Source organism: Nerophis lumbriciformis, linkage group LG12 (genome assembly GCF_033978685.3).
Source record: "Nerophis lumbriciformis linkage group LG12, RoL_Nlum_v2.1, whole genome shotgun sequence".
In the NCBI taxonomy this organism is placed as follows: domain Eukaryota; kingdom Metazoa; phylum Chordata; class Actinopteri; order Syngnathiformes; family Syngnathidae; genus Nerophis; species Nerophis lumbriciformis.
The window spans coordinates 22,189,881-22,206,277 of NC_084559.2; the positions used below are offsets into that span (position 1 = coordinate 22,189,881).

The 16,397-nt window shown below is 40.6% G+C and overlaps 1 protein-coding gene and 1 long non-coding RNA gene across 4 annotated transcripts in view; both read left to right on the plus strand.

Annotated features, from left to right (window-relative positions):
- Positions 1 to 14,515, plus strand: part of LOC133623105 (neuronal calcium sensor 1) — a 58,504-nt gene extending 43,989 nt beyond the window's left edge. For all 3 annotated transcript variants that reach the window (XM_061986099.2, XM_061986100.2, XM_061986101.2), the window contains 4 exons: positions 5,180 to 5,258; positions 5,497 to 5,585; positions 11,772 to 11,849; positions 12,929 to 14,515. In XM_061986099.2, the coding sequence (XP_061842083.1) occupies positions 5,180 to 5,258; positions 5,497 to 5,585; positions 11,772 to 11,849; positions 12,929 to 13,027 (345 nt within the window). In that variant the 3' untranslated portion in view covers positions 13,028 to 14,515. The remainder of the gene's footprint in view (positions 1 to 5,179; positions 5,259 to 5,496; positions 5,586 to 11,771; positions 11,850 to 12,928) is intronic.
- The window catches only part of LOC133623107 (uncharacterized), a 225,393-nt gene extending 209,296 nt beyond the window's left edge, over positions 1 to 16,097 (plus strand). The window contains exon 2 of the long non-coding RNA XR_009817851.1: positions 15,286 to 16,097. This is a non-coding gene — a long non-coding RNA (uncharacterized lncRNA). The remainder of the gene's footprint in view (positions 1 to 15,285) is intronic.
- The last annotated feature ends 300 nt before the right edge of the window (positions 16,098 to 16,397 follow it).

Sequence of the window (16,397 nt, forward strand, 5' to 3'; positions counted from 1 at the left end):
TGGGGAGTCTCTGGGCCCCTCGGGGCGGGGTGTCCCGTTTTTCTGCCTGCGTTGGGTGTGGTCTCTTGCTGGCTTTTTTGGCTGGCTGTCCTCTGCTTGTCCCGTGCCTTGTCCTCTGCTGGGTGCATCTGTCTACGGCCTGCCGGGCAGCACGGTGGGCCCCGCTCTGGGGGTTCTGTCCCTGGCCAGCCTGACTGCATGGGGCCGGTGGTCCCTTGTTCCCTGGGCACCGCACCTGCTTTTTTGGGTTGGGCTCTCTCTGTGGATGAGGCCATACTTTGGCTCCCGCACATACTGGGAGACAAATATATTGTACATACAAATACACATATATAAGTATCCCACACTTCTCTTTTGTAAAGTAAATCTGTATAGCAGATATGGGCATCGACATCAACAATATGATTTGCCTGAGTGGCTGAACAAGACAAAAAAAAACTAAAATAAACAGCTATTAACAGGTAGCAACATGAGAATGTATTGGGAAGATAATGTAAAAGCAACTGTTGTGCACGCTGCTCATGGTTATTATTGCACGTAATAGGAGGGCGGATCGATCCATAAATTGGTGGTGTCGATACCAAAGATGCTATCAGTATATGATCGATACTAGAGTAATTTCATCATTGATATTCTTATTTTCACAAAACATTTGTTTTTGTATGTTTTATTAATGTTTACAAATTCAGTGAATAAATCCTTAGACTAATTGAGTTATTGTGTACTTTGTTTTGCTTAATCAATTGTATGTATTAAATAAGAGTGTAAGGATCTAGTTTTATATTTTTATACTGCCAATAATACTTACCATAAATTAAAAAAAAAAAAGGTTAATATATGTGACCGATATTGGCCGATCTCACTCATGGATGATCAGTATCGATATTGGCAGCATGAAATCGGAACATCCCTAGTTGTGACACGTGACTTGTCTGTTTAGTTGTATTAAATAACAATTTGTTTGCAACCAACACATTAAACCCCTGACATCTGTATTTGTCAGATCGGCAAATATAAAATTGGTGCTTTCTGATTTGTGTCCTCCACATCCGGTTTCACCTCATTCGTTGCCAGAATATTCCATTCTTAGAAAGTAAATCACTTTTTAACATCTTATTAGAGACATAGTTTATTATGAACACATGTTTGTGAACCCTTCATGCCAAATGTGATAGTTTTTTCTACGGAGTTGCAATTTTTACGACTAAAACACTTAACTGAAGGCCAAACTGTTACAGTCGGTATTATGTAGATCAAAATTGTTACTGTCGGTATTTTGTAAATCATTTAATTGCAAATTAAAGAGCCCTAAAATTCCCTTTGGAAGCCAACATCTCTGCAAATGTAGGTAAGCCCCTGCAGGGTTGTTGGCTTTGTTTAAGATGGTTTGTGTCTGGAAGACGACAGTCCCTCTGCCTGATGTTTATCTATGACCTTCATTAACGTTATGCGACCCATTGTTGGAGAAGGCATTGATCCCATAACAGTTTTTATGACTTGTGTAACGAGCATTTCCGCTGGAGATAAAGTCTGCCGAGGGCCTGGCTGGCCCCCTACAGCAGTGTTTTTCAACCTTTTTTGAGCCAAGGTGCATTTTTTTCATTGAAAAAATGCAGAGGCACACCACCAGCAGAAATCATGAAAAAAAAAAAACTTAATTAGACAATAAAAAGTCGTTGTCGCAATTGTTGGATAGGAATTTAAACCAAAACCAAACATGCATCACTAAAGCTCTTGTCTCAAAGTAGGTGTACTGTCGCAACCTGTGACATCAAGACATGACTTACTTGGAGTTTTTTGCTGTTTTCCCGTGTGTGGTGTTTAAGTTCTTGTCTTGCGCTCCTATTTTGGTGGCTTTTCCTGTTGCAGATTCATGTCTTCCTTTGAGCGCTATTCCCCGCACCTGCTTTGTTTTAGCAATCGAGAATATTTCAGATGTTGCTATCTTTTTTGTGTGGACATTGTTGTCATGTACGGATGTGCTTTGTGGACACTGTCTCTGCTCCACACGCTGTAAGTTTTTGCTGTCGTCCAGCATTCTGTTTTTGTTTACTTTGTAGCCAGTTCAGTTTTAGTTTCATTCTACATAGCCATCCTTAAGCTTTAGTGCCTTTTCTTAGGGGCACTCATCTATTGTTTATTTTTGGCTTAAACATTAGATACCTTTTTACCTGCACACTGCCTCCCTTTGTCGCCTGCATATTGTGATCACGACAAACCGTCATCATCGTCTCACACGATGAGTTCATACTTGCCAACCCTCCCGAAAATCTCCCGGGGCAACCTTTCTCCCGAATTTCTCCCGATCTCCACCCGGACAACAATTTTGGGGGTGTGCCTTAAAGACACTGTCTTTAACGTCCTTTTTCACCTGAAACCTTCACCCTTAAACAGCCGCACGGTCTCCAGGCGTCCGCTTTTCCTCCATATAAACAGCGTACCGGCCCAGTCACATAATATTGTAGCGTTGGACGGGTTTAACAATGGTCTTTACTCGAAGATGTCAAGATATGCTGACACGTTGTATGATCTTTTAACTGGTTTAAAGAGGAACATTATCACAATTTCAGAATGGTTAAAACCATTAAAAATCAGTTCCAAGTGGCTTATTATATTTTTCGAAAATTTTTTCAAAATTTTACCCATCACGCAATATCCCTAAAAAAAGCTTCAAAGTGCCTGATTTTAACCATCGTTATAAACACCCGTCCATTTTCCTGTGACGTCACATAGTGAAGCCAACACAAACAAACATGGCGGAAAGAACAGCAAGCTATAGCGACATTAGCTCGGATTCAGACTCGGATTTTAGCGGCTTAAGCGATTCAACAGATTACGAATGTATTGAAACGGATGGTTGTAGTGTGGAGGCAGGTAGCGAAAACGAAATTGAAGAAGAAACTGAAGCTATTGAGCCATATCGGTTTAAACCGTATGCAAGCGAAACCGACGAAAACGAAACGACAGCCAGCGACACGGGAGAAAGCGAGGACGAATTCGGCGATCGCCTTCTAACCAAAGATTGGTATGTGTTTGTTTGGCATTAAAGGAAACTAACAACTATGAACTAGGTTTACAGCATATGAAATACATTTGGCAACAACATGCACTTTGAGAGTGCAGCCAGCCCAATTTTCATCAATTAATATATTCTGTAGACATACCCTCATCCGCGCTCTTTTCCTGAAAGCTGATCTGTCCAGTTTTGGAGTTGATGTCAGCAGGCCAGGGAAGCTAGGGTCGATATTCTTCTCTTGATCGTCTTCGGTGGCATAAGGGACGGTGTGAGCCAAGACATCCGGGGGGTTTAGCTCGCTTGTCTGCGGGAACAAACTGCCGCCATTGCTTGCCGTGCTACCGAGGTCCTTTGTCCCTGAATTGCTCACACACTCCGGCAGATTCAATGGGGGTCTGGCGGCAGATTTCTTTGACTTTATCGTTGGAAATGCATCTGCTTTGAGTGTCGCAGGATATCCACACATTCTTGCCATCTCTGTCGTAGCATAGCTTTCGTCGGTAAAGTGTGCGGAACAAACGTCCAATTTCTTGCCACTTTCGCATCTTTGGGCCACTGGTGCAACTTGAATCCGTCCCTGTTCGTGTTGTTACACCCTCCGACAACACACCGACGAGGCATGATGTCTCCAAGGTACGGAAAACAGTCGAAAAAACGGAAAATAACAGAGCTGATTTAACTCGGTGTTTGAGAAAATGGCGGATTGCTTCCCGATGTGACGTCACGTTGTGACGTCATCGCTCCGAGAGCGAATATTAGAAAGGCGTTTAATTCGCCAAAATTCACCCATTTAGAGTTCGGAAATCGGTTAAAAAAAAAAAAGGTATTTTTTCTGCAACATCAAGGTATATTTTGACGCTTACATAGGTCTGGTGATAATGTTCCCCTTTAATGATAATGCAAGGCATACTTGGTCAAAAGCCATACAGGTCACAATGAGGGTGGCCGTATAAACAACTTTAACACTGTTACAAATATGCGCCACACTGAGAACCCACACCAAACAAGAATGACAAAGACATTTCGGGAGAACATCCGCACCGTAACACAACATAAACACAACAGAACAAATACCCAGAATCCCTTGCAGCACTAACTCTTCTGGGACGCTACAATAACGGCTTTTGGAGCTCAGTGACCAACTGCACACACAACAAGAAGGAGACGAAGCAGAAGAACGAAGAAGAGACATGGCGACGACGAGTAAGAAGAAGAAATACGCTTCCAAAATTCCAAAATGATTGGAAAAAAGAATTTAATTTCATACAGAAAAGCTCGAAGGGGAAGGGGTATGCTGCCTGCACCTCAACCCTGCCCCCGCAACCACGCCCCCCCATCCCCCGAAATCGGAGGTCTCAAGGTTGGCAAGTATGGACGTGTTCTCGACATCTACAAAGCAATTAGCTACCGGCTTCCACCTACCGATATGGTATGATATAACATGATTGCTCTGCCGAGCTCTAGACAGCAGCGACACTCAACAACAACACATCATTTGCAGATTATAATTACTGGTTTGCAAAAAAATATTTTTAACCCAAATAGGTGAAACTGCATAATCTCCCACGGCACACTGGTTGAAAAACACTGCCCCACAGCACCAGCTAAATGCTGAGAAGAATGTAGCCAGGACGTGAGGCTGAGCGCCGCACCAAGAGGGAGACGCTCTGTTCAAGATGGTTGCATGCAGCGCTGGGCCACTCAGTAGCTTGAGGCTACCGCTCATAACTTGATGAGTTGGTCTGAATCACGTCATGCCATCTTTCTCTTTCCTTCCATCCCGTATTGTAATGATGCACATTGCACTGTGCATATTTCAGTTACGCACATAACGATAATGAAATTGACATTTTCCTCCATGTCAGACATGATTGAGTGGAATCCCTATTGTTGAACACACAGGAAGACGAGGTACTCTCCAATACACACTGGTTGTGTGTTTGTGTAGTGTAACTTTTTTGGACTGTGAGCTGTTGGGCATCAATCTAACTAATGACCAGAGGTGACATATTTCTGCTCCGGGGGAGAGATCCAGGTGCAGGGCAAAAAATAGCAGCTAACTTGAAGCAAAGCGTCTGGCCCCGTTTTCAGCGGCAAGGACATCTCCGAAGAAGCGCGAAGTAAATGTCCTCCATCTTTTTCCTCCCCTGTGTTTCTCCCTAGGATGGACGCATCGAGTTCTCAGAGTTCATCCAGGCCTTGTCTGTGACTTCTCGCGGGACACTGGATGAGAAGCTTAGATGTAAGAAGACGCACCCTCTATCACTAGTTTTGACTTTTAAAATAACAGGATTTAGGATTGACTGTAAGGGCCCGGTTGATTTGTAAGGCACAGCGGGCTCCTGCATGCGTGTGTTGACTACCTTTTTAAAAATAATTAGCACTCCCTGTGGTGTGTTATTATGTATTGCTAAGAAATACCGTTTTTATTTTTTTTCCATCCTTGTTGTCGCAATTGCTTTTTTTTTTTTCCTCCTCAGGGGCGTTCAAGCTGTATGACCTGGATAATGACGGCTACATCACCCGTGATGAGATGTTGAACATAGTAGATGCCATTTATCAGATGGTGGTGAGTAAAGTGTTCAAATGTTGAGGTTTCACTGTACGCTGGCATGTCAACTTAGGGCTGCAACTAATGATTCATTTGATAATCGATTAATCTGTCGATTATTACTTCAATTAATCGATGAATAATCGGATAAAAGAGACAAACTACATTTCTATCCTTTCCGGTATTTTATTGGGGGAAAAAACAGCATACTGGCACCATACTTATTTTGATTATTGTTTCTCAGCTGTTTGTACATGTTGCAGTTTATAAATAAAGGTTTATAAAAAATGAAAAAATAAATAATAATTTTTTTTTAAATAAAAAAATTGCCTCTGCGCATGCGCATAGCATAGATCCAACGAATCGATGACTAAATGAATCGCCAACTATTTTTATAATCGATTTAATCGATTTGTTGTTGCAGCCCTAATCTTAATCGGTTCTGTGCCAGAGCTCTTAACTCAAAACACTTGTAAACTCAAATTAACATATCCCATTCCCATTGAAATTAATTTATATCAATATTGGTGCTTGGCTCTACCAAAACAGCACACTTCTAACATGTAACATGCCTTTTTAAAAACAAAAACAAACTTTTGGATAAGAAATAATGCATAAAAACAGCCAGCCAGTCAGCCAGTGACATTTTTTTATATCATTGAATACAAATAAAAGCTGGCTTTATGTTGCCATGGCGAGATTTAGTGGCCACTGCTAACACATTCACAAATGTATGAAATAATGAAATCATAATGTACAAACCCCGTTTCCATATGAGTTGGGAAATTGTGTTAGATGTAAATATAAACGGAATACAATGATTTGCAAATCCTTTTCAACCCATATGCAATTGAATGCACGACAAAGACAAGATATTTGATGTTCAAACTCAAAAACTTTTTTTTTTTTTTTGCAAATAATCATTAACTTAGAATTTCATGGCTGCAACACGTGCCAAAGTAGTTGGGAAAGGGCATGTTCACCACTGTGTTACATCACCTTTTCTTTTAACAACACTCAATAAACGTTTGGGAACTGAGGAGACACATTTTTTAAGCTTCTCAGGTGGAATTCTTTCCCATTCTTGCTTGATGTACAGCTTAAGTTGTTCAACAGTCCGGGGTCTCCTTTGTGGCATTTTAGGCTTCATAATGCGCCACACATTTTCAATGGGAGACAGGTCTGGACTACAGGCAGGCCAGTCTAGTACCCGCACTCTTTTACTATGAAGCCACGTTGATGTAACACGTGGCTTGGCATTGTCTTGCTGAAATAAGCAGGGGCGTTCATGGTAACGTTGCTTGGATGGCAACATATGTTGCTCCAAAACCTGTATGTACCTTTCAGCATTAATTGTGCCTTCACAGATGTGTAAGTTACCCATGTCTTGGGCACTAATACACCCCCATACCAACACAGATGCTGGCTTTTCAACTTTGCGCCTATAACAATCCGGATTGTTCTTTTCCTCTTTGGTCCGGAGGACACGACGTCCACAGTTTCCAAAAACAATTTGAAATGTGGACTCGTCAGACCACAGAACACTTTTCCACTTTGTATCAGTCCATCTTAGATGAGCTCAGGCCCAGCGAAGCCGACGGGGTTTCTGGGTGTTGTTGATAAACGGTTTTTGCCTTCCATAGGAGAGTTTTAACTTGCACTTACAGATGTAGCGACCAACTGTAGTTACTGACAGTGGGTTTCTGAAGTGTTCCTGAGTCCATGTGGTGATATCCTTTACACACTGATGTCGCTTGTTGATGCAGTACAGCCTGAGGGATCGAAGGTCACGGGCTTAGCTGCTTACGTGCAGTGATTTCTCCAGATTCTCTGAACCCTTTGATGATATTACGGACCATAGATGGTGAAATCCCTAAATTCCTTGCAATAGCTGGTTGAGAAAGGTTTTTCTTAAACTGTTCAACAATTTGCTCACGCATTTGTTGACAAAGTGGTGACCCTCGCCCCATCCTTGTTTGTGAATGACTGAGCATTTCATGTAATCTACTTTTATACCCAATCATGGCACCCACCTGTTCCCAATTTGCCTGTTCACCTGTGGGATGTTCCAAATAAGTGTTTGATGAGAATTCCTCAACTTTATCAGTATTTATTGCCACCTTTCCCAACTTCTTTGTCACGTGTTGCTGGCATCAAATTCTAAAGTTAATGATTATTTGCAAGAAAAAAAATGTTTATCAGTTTGAACATCAAATATGTTGTCTTTGTAGCATATTCAACTGAATATGGGTTGAAAATGATTTGCAAATCATTGTATTCCGTTTATATTTACATCTAACACAATTTCCTAACTCATATGGAAATGGGGTTTAGCTTTTACAGTGTACTTCCACGATATATATTTCCAGCCACTTCCTCGGTCAAACACATCCATTTTACATACTTTCATACTTTAGACATTACTTTAATATCCTTGGCTGGCATTAGACTTATTCTGCTTCACTATGGGTCAACCTACCAGTGATATGCATGAATTGCTTTGCCAAGTTAGCGACACGCTCCGTCCTGTTTTTGATGATTTCTTTCATTCATTCAATGAACATCATCTTTTTCTTCTTCTCAGCACTGTCCTTCACACTCACCTCTTTCATTCCCAAAGTTGTAAAACAAAGTGATGTTGATCTCTAGCTATAAGATAATGCTTGCGAGTAAAACACACAATGTTTTTGTCGGATCTCATGGGGTTCACTGTGGCATTCACTAGACCATCCAATGGCGGGGATGCTTGGAACTCAAATTTTTGCTTGCAACTTAAAGCATAGAGACACAGCTCTTATCTCAAAATACTCTTAAGTTGGGGCACTCTTAACAGGGAAGTGCCCTTTTTCTGGAATGTTGCCTATCATTCACAATCATTATGAAAGACAGATGTATTTTTTTAATGCATTCTAAAGTCCGCTTACAATGGAGTCAATGGAAGTCCTCTATTCCCCCCTTAAAGCCCTTGAAATAACCATTCAAAAAGCACCAACAATACTCCATAGACCGTATTTTTCAGAGTATAAGTCGCACCGGAGTATAAGTCGCACCTGCCGAAAATGCATAATAAAGAAGGTAAAAAAAACATATATAAGTCGCACTGGAGCCCGGCCAAACTATGAAAAAAACTGCGACTTATAGTCCGAAATATACGGTAAATGTTGTGACTTAAATATTAACCAAGTATCAATGATATTGTTATTATAAACGCTAAACAAAACAACGCTACTGCAGACAAACTACTTATAGATGTGTCGTGATCACAGAGAGTTAACGTGGTTATATTGACATCATCGGCTGGTGAGCTGCTTTCTCGCCTCAGAGATCGTGGCAGTTTATTATATATCATAAATAATGCCTATCCCCTTGATAGTAGAAGGATGACGGCATAATCCGACAAGTTGGTCAACTTTGAGAGAAAGACATGAGAAGACGCTTGGTTCTACCCCCCTTTGTTCTTTGCGAGGATTATGAGTCATTCTTTATTCAAACGGTAATATATGAACATCCTATCAGTTGGCATCCCAGTGACAGCAGACATTGTACAGTAAGTGATGTCTTATGTTTGTTGGTTCTTATAAAGTTTGTAGCAATCAGTGATGTTGTCAAAGGAAAAAGTGGAGGTTGTGATGCCTAAAATTAGCAAAATACATAAATAATAACTGTTATTATGATTTTTCCTGTTATTACATTACATATATACTTACAGGGTGTATCAAAAACATTGATTGAAGTGTTTGGATGTGGTTTAAGCTCTCTCTCTCTCTCTCTCTGCCCACTACTTGCTGTCCATATCCTACCAAGTCAGGCCTACACTGTTCCAATATCCATTTCTCTGTTCTCAATTGTTGATGACTGATGATAACAACCAAACCTAACCCCCCCCACACCCCGATTGTAAATAATGTAAATAATTCAATGTGATTATCTTGTGTGATGACTGTATTATGATGATAGTATATATCTGATAGTATATATCTGTATCATGAATCAATTTAAGTGGACCCCGACTTAAACAAGTTGAAAAACTTATTCGGGTGTTACCATTTAGTGGTTAATTGTACGGAATATGTACGTCACTGTGAAACCTACTAATAAAAGTCTCAATCAATCAATCAATAGAACAACTTCAATAGGCGTCATTATAAGCGCACTGTGATCACATTTATTTACTACCGTATTTTTCGGACTATAAGTCGCAGTTTTTTTTATAGTTTGGCCGAGGGTGCGACTTATACTCAGGAGCGACTTATGTGCGAAATTATTAACACATTACCGTAAAATATCAAATAATATTATATAGCTCATTCACGTAAGATACTAGACGTATAAGATTTCATGGGATTTAGCGATTAGGAGTGACAGATTGTTTGGTAAGCGTATAGCATGTTCTATATGTTATAGTTATTTGAATGACTCTTACCATAATATGTTACGTTAACATACCAGGCACGTTCTCAGTTGGTTATTTATGCCTCATATAACGTACACTTATTCAGCCTGTTGTTCACTATTCTTCATTTATTTTAAATTGCCTTTCAAATGTCTATTCTTGGTGTTGGGTTTTATCAAATACATTTTCCCCAAAAATGCGACTTATACTCCAGAGCAGGGGTGCTCACACTTTTTCTGCAGGCGAGCTACTTTTCAATTGATCAAGTCGTGGGGATCTACCTCATTCATATATATAATTTATATTTATTTATTTATGAAATATATGTTTTTGTTAACAAGTTAAAGGTGTTTAATGATAATGCAAGCATGTTTAACACATATAGTTAATATTGTTAATACATTAAAGGTGTTTAATGATCATACAAGTATGTTTAATACATATAGTTAATATTGTTAACAAGTTAAAGGTGTTTAAAGATAATGCAAGCATGTTTAACACATATAGTTAATATTGTTAACAAGTTAAAGGTGTTTAAAGATAATGCAAGCATGTTTAACACATATAGTTAATATTGTTAACAAGTTAAAGGTGGTTAAAAATAATACAAGCATGTTTAACACAAATAGTTAATATTGTTAACAACTTAAAGGTGGTTAAAGATAAAACAAGCATGTTTAACACATATAGTTAATATTGTTAACAAGTTAAAGGTGGTTAAAGATAATACAAGCATGTTTAACACATATAGATTCCTTTCTTTCATGAAAACAAGAATATAAGTTGGTGTATTACCTGATTCTGATGACTTGCATTGATTGGAATCAGACAGTGGTGATGATAACGTCCGCATTTTCGAATGGAGGAGAAAAAAAGTCCTCCTTTCTGTCCAATACCACATGAAAGTGGTTGGTTTTTGGCATCTTATTTGTCCAGCTTCCGTACTCCTTTGTATACACTTTACAAGAAATACATTGTCGGCAAACTCCGTAGCATGCTAGCTTGTGCACGCCAGCTTTCTGAGATTCTTATTTTGGTAGCGCAGGCAGGATGAAGCAGAGCTTTTATTGTGCAACTGTGCAGTCGGTCTTTGGAGTTTTGACGACAGGTACGGCGCCAGAGTCTGTTGAAATAAAGTGTTTCTCGCCTTCCAGTCGGTAATTTTAATGAGCTGGCAGCAGCCAGCGTCATCTCAGAAGACCCTCGGGTGCCGTGAATGTCAATCAAGTGACGAAAGTGACGTCATAGTGAAGATTTATGATCGCTCATTTTTAGGACTATTTTTTTAATGCCTGGCTGGTGATCGACTGACACACCCTCCGAGATCGACCGGTAGATCGCGATCGACGTAATGAGCACCCCTGCTCCAGTGCGACTTATATATGTTTTTTTCCCATCTTTATTATGCATTTCCGGCCGGTGCGACTTATACTCTGGAGCAACTTATAGTCCGAAAAATACGGTATTTATCGTATTAGCTGATGTTGTTCTGTTATTTTTGTTGTTTTTGTTGTCTCTCTGTCTTATCCCCTTCTTGTACCCCATTTTGTTCTTCTTTCTATCCCCTCCTGCTCCGGTCCAGCTGCGCCAAACATTAGATACATCAATTTAATAAAGTCAAATACAAATAAGGCAACAAGAGAAGTATCCCACACTTCTCTTTTGCAAAGTAAATCTGTACAGCAGATATGCGCATCTACATCAATATGATTTGCCTGAGTGGCTGGAAAGGACAAAAGAAAAAAAGGAGGTACTACTGTATTTGGACCGTGTTGCTTTTGAAGTTGAGATGTAACAAGGTGTTATTTCAGGGAAACACGGTGGAGCTTCCAGAAGAAGAAAACACACCAGAAAAGCGAGTGGACCGCATTTTTGCAATGATGGACAAGGTTGGTGTCTTGTTTACCAATACAATAACAGTATAGTACAGGGGTCGGCAACCCGCGGCTCTAGAGCCGCATGCGGCTCTTTAGCGCCGCCCTAGTGGCTCTCTGGAGCTTTTTCAAAAATGTATGAAAAATGGAAAAAGATGAGGGGAAAAAAATATATTTTTTGTTTTAATATGGTTTCTGTAGGAGGACAAACATGACACAAACCTCCTTAATTGTTATAAATCACACTGTTTGTATTGAACATGCTTCACTGATTCGAGTATTTGGCGAGCGCCGTTTTGTCCTACTAATTTTGGCGGTCTTTGAACTCACCGTAGTTTGTTTACATGTATAACTTTCTCCGACTTTCTAGGACGTGTTTTATGCCACTTCTTTTTCTGTCTCATTTTGTCCACCAAAATTTTAATGTTGTGTGTGAATGCACAAAGGTGAGTTTTGTTGATGTTATTGACTTGTGTGGAGTGCTAATCAGACATATTTAGTCACTGCATGACTGCAAGCTAATCGATGCTAACATACTATTTAGGCTAGCTATATGTACATATTGCATCATTATTTCTCATTTGTAGGTATATTTGAGGTCATTTAGTTTCCTTTAGGTCCTCTTAATTCAATTTATATCTCATGACACACTATCTGTATGTAATATGGATTTAAATTTTTTGTGGCTCCAGACAGATTTGTTTTTGTATTTTTGGTCCAATATGGCTCTTTCAACATTTTGGGTTGCCGACCTCTGGTATAGTAGCTGCCACCTCCAAGGCATCGACTGTTAAATTTAGAACGGCACGGCGTCAATCGTACTGTCAACATTATACCATCTCCTTCCACACTTGCCCTGAGTGCCAGTGCCCACTCTGTGAGCTTAAGGAATCTACTTGGCTTCAGTGAAAGATGAATCCTGCACGGGCGTGCCCTGTGCAGCAGAGCAGCACTTGGCGATTTGTGTCAGCACTCTGGCTGAAATCCAAGCCACCAAGCCAACAATGTGGTCTGCGTGAGACCCTCTTTTGCCCCCTGCTGGTAACACTGTGTGACTGCATGAAAAGGTTCTCTCTCTTGTGTTCCACTTCTAGAACGCGGACGGAAAGCTGACTCTGCAGGAGTTCCAGGAGGGCTCCAAGGCTGACCCCTCTATTGTTCAAGCGTTGTCTCTCTATGATGGACTCGTGTAGGAATGGAAGGTGAGCACGCTACCTGCATACTCCGACAAGTGAGGAAAGTTCCAACCCACATTGTGCTTTGTTCCACCCCCCCAGCACAAAGCTAATACAAATAATAGTGTGTGTAGTGGCCATATATAAAGAACACAAAAAAAACAAAACACATTGAGCGACGCAGCTGCTTTCTGCTCTCAGTTTGTCCTTATGAATTATTCAAGCGACCCACTTGTTTGCTGGCAATCAAATGGTCTTGCAGTGCCGAGCGAAGAGGAAGACGAGCCTCTCTCCTCTCTCGCTGCCTCGTGTAATCCGCCAGCCGCTGCCAATTGTTGCTGACGTTGTCGTTCAGCGTTTTGTCAACTGTGAAGTGAGCTTGTGAATGCATCTTTTGAAACGCGCCGTCGAAAGTGATTAACCGCGCATGTTCCGAGGAAAGACAGGTGATCATTCGCCAAAACCTCTTGGGCGGGTCCGGCTTTGGCACCCGAAACACACACAAATGGGGGAAGACGAGGACACTAGCACACATGCGCATCCAGTAGTGGACTGACAATATTTGAAGTTTCTATCAGCTGACATTTCCCTAAGGCAGTGTTTTTCAACCACTGTGCCGCGGCACACTAGTGTGCCATGAGATACAGTCTGGTGTGCCGTGGGAGATTATTTAATTTCACCTATTTGGAGTAAAAATATTTTTTCAACTGCAAATGATGTGTCGTTGTTGAGTGTCGGTGCTGTCTAGAGCTCGGCAGAGTAACCGTGTAATACTCTTCCATATCAGTAGGTAGCTAATTCTTTGTAGATGTCGGAAACAGCGGGAGGCAGTGTGCAGGTAAAAAGGTATCTAATGCTTAAACCAAAAATAAACAAAAGGTGAGTGCCCCTAAGAAAAGGCATTGAAGCTTGGGGGAGGCTATGCAGAACGATACTACAACTGAACTGGCTACAAAGTAAATAAAAACAGAATGCTGGACGACAGCAAAGACCATACTTGCCAACCCTCCCGGATTTTCCGGGAGACTCCCGAAATTCAGCGCCTCTCCCGAAAACCTCCCGGGACAAATTTTCTCCCGAAAATCTCCCGAAATTCAGGCGGACTCAGGTCCTCCACAATATAAAAAAGCGTACCTGCCCAATGACGTTATAACTGTAGAATGATGGAGGGCGAGTTCTTGGTTTCTTATGTGGGTTTATTGTTAGGCAGTTTCATTAACGTCCTCCCAGCGCGGCAACAACACACAACAACAGCAGTCACTTTTTTGTATACCATAAAGCAGTTCGTCTGCCGTAAACAGCAATGTTGTGACACTCTTAAACAGGACAATACTGCCATCTAGTGCATTTGATGAAAGCACTTTTGTGCGTGCCACACAGCAATGCATCAGAGAGGGTGTTAAGCATGGTTCGAAAAATAGTGACAGAGAATAGAACAAGGATGGACAATTCAACCCTTAACTCAACAATGAGTAGATGAGTGTTATGTGTGTGTATATGTGTAAATAAATGAACACTGAAATTCAAGTATTTATTTTATATATATATATATATATATATATATATATATATATTAAAATATATATATAATAAAATAAATATATATATACATCTAGAATTCACTGAACGTCAAGTATTTCTTATATATATATATATATATATATGAAATACTTGACTTGGTGAATTCTAGCTGTAAATATACCCCTCCCCTTTTAGCCACGCCCCCAACCACGCCCCCGTCCCACCCCGACCACGCCCACGCCCACCCCCCTCCCCCCACCTCCCGAAATCGGAGGTCTCAAGGTTGGCAAGTATGGCAAAGACTTACTGTGGAACTAAGACGGCGCCCATAAAGTACATCCGAACATGACTTGACAATCAACAACGTCCCCACAAAGAAGGATAAAAAAACAACTGAAATATTCTTGATTGCTAAAACAAAGTAGATGCGGGAAATATCGCTCAAAGGAAGACATGAAACTGCTACAGGAAAATACCACCAAAATAAGAGCGCAAGACAAGAACTAACACGCTACACACAGGAAAACAGCAAAAAAGTCCAAATAAGTCAGGGTGTGATGTGACAGGTGGTGACAGTACACCTACTTTGAGACAAGAGCTATAGTGATGCATGCTTGGTTATGGTTTAAAGTCATACCCAACAATTGCGACAACAACTTTTTACTTTCAACTGAGTTTCGTTTTTTAATGATTTCTGCTGGCGGTGTGCCTCCGGATTTTTTCAACGCCAAAAATGTGCCTTGGCTCAAAAAAAGGTTGAAAAACACTGCCCTAAGGAATCATACGTATCTTCGGATGGCCCCGCCCCTAATTTAATGTGCTTATGCTGCCACTTTATATCGTCTGCGCTTTCCTCAGCAAGAGGAGGACAAATTCCCTCTGAGAGGTTCTCCAGACTTTTCACATGAACAACCACGGACTCTAGAATTGAACGTGGACGGGTGTGTGTATAGCTGAAGGTTGCAAAAGCAGTGTGTTGTTAAATGTAAATATGGTAATTTATTCCCTGCTTCGCCGTATTCAAGAGGTTCCCCCTCTCTTAAAAATGGAATGAAGTTTTATTTTTATCAAAGTTGAACGGAAATGTTTTGCACTGCATTTTTTCACTACTATGGTGGGATTGTTTTGTTCTCACGGAATGAGTTTCCTCTTGAGATAATAGTTTTTATGTGTCTGGAAGTGTCGACGGAGCGGGGAGTTTTCTATGGGTTACTTTACGACGTTTGCAGCCTGTCAGTCAGTCCTATTGTATTTTCACTTCCCCGAGTTCTCCGTGAGCACAAGTGTCTGCACTGCCATGGCCAAGCAACAGCACCAAATTTCTGAGGTCTTACATTTGACAAGCAAACATCCCCATTCTGCTTGTAAACCTTTTGCGAGCAGCTATTGTCCACTTTGTATTTGTCCGGTGAAGTGAGGCCAGAGTACGCAATCATGCCGTCTACCACTTCTTATTCAATGTATGAGATTTTAATGCCTTATGCAATTGGTCATTTACTGAATGACAAATGCCATTTACCTGTCAATTATCAGTACGAGCGCACAGAATAAAATGCATTTAAGTGGCTGTGTGTATTTGTGTCTTTTTTGTCATGAAATGTGATGTTTTTCAGAGTATAAGTCGCACCGGAGTATAAGTCGCACCTGCCGAAAATGCATAATAAAGAAGGAAAAAAACATATATAAGTCGCACTGGAGTATAAGTCGCATTTTTGGGGGAAATTTATTTGATAAAACCCAACACCAAGAATAGACATTTGAAAGGCAATTTAAAATAAATAAAGAATAGTGAACAACAGGCTGAATAAGTGTACGTTATATGAGGCATAAATAACCAACTGAGAACGTGCCTGGTATGTTAACGTAA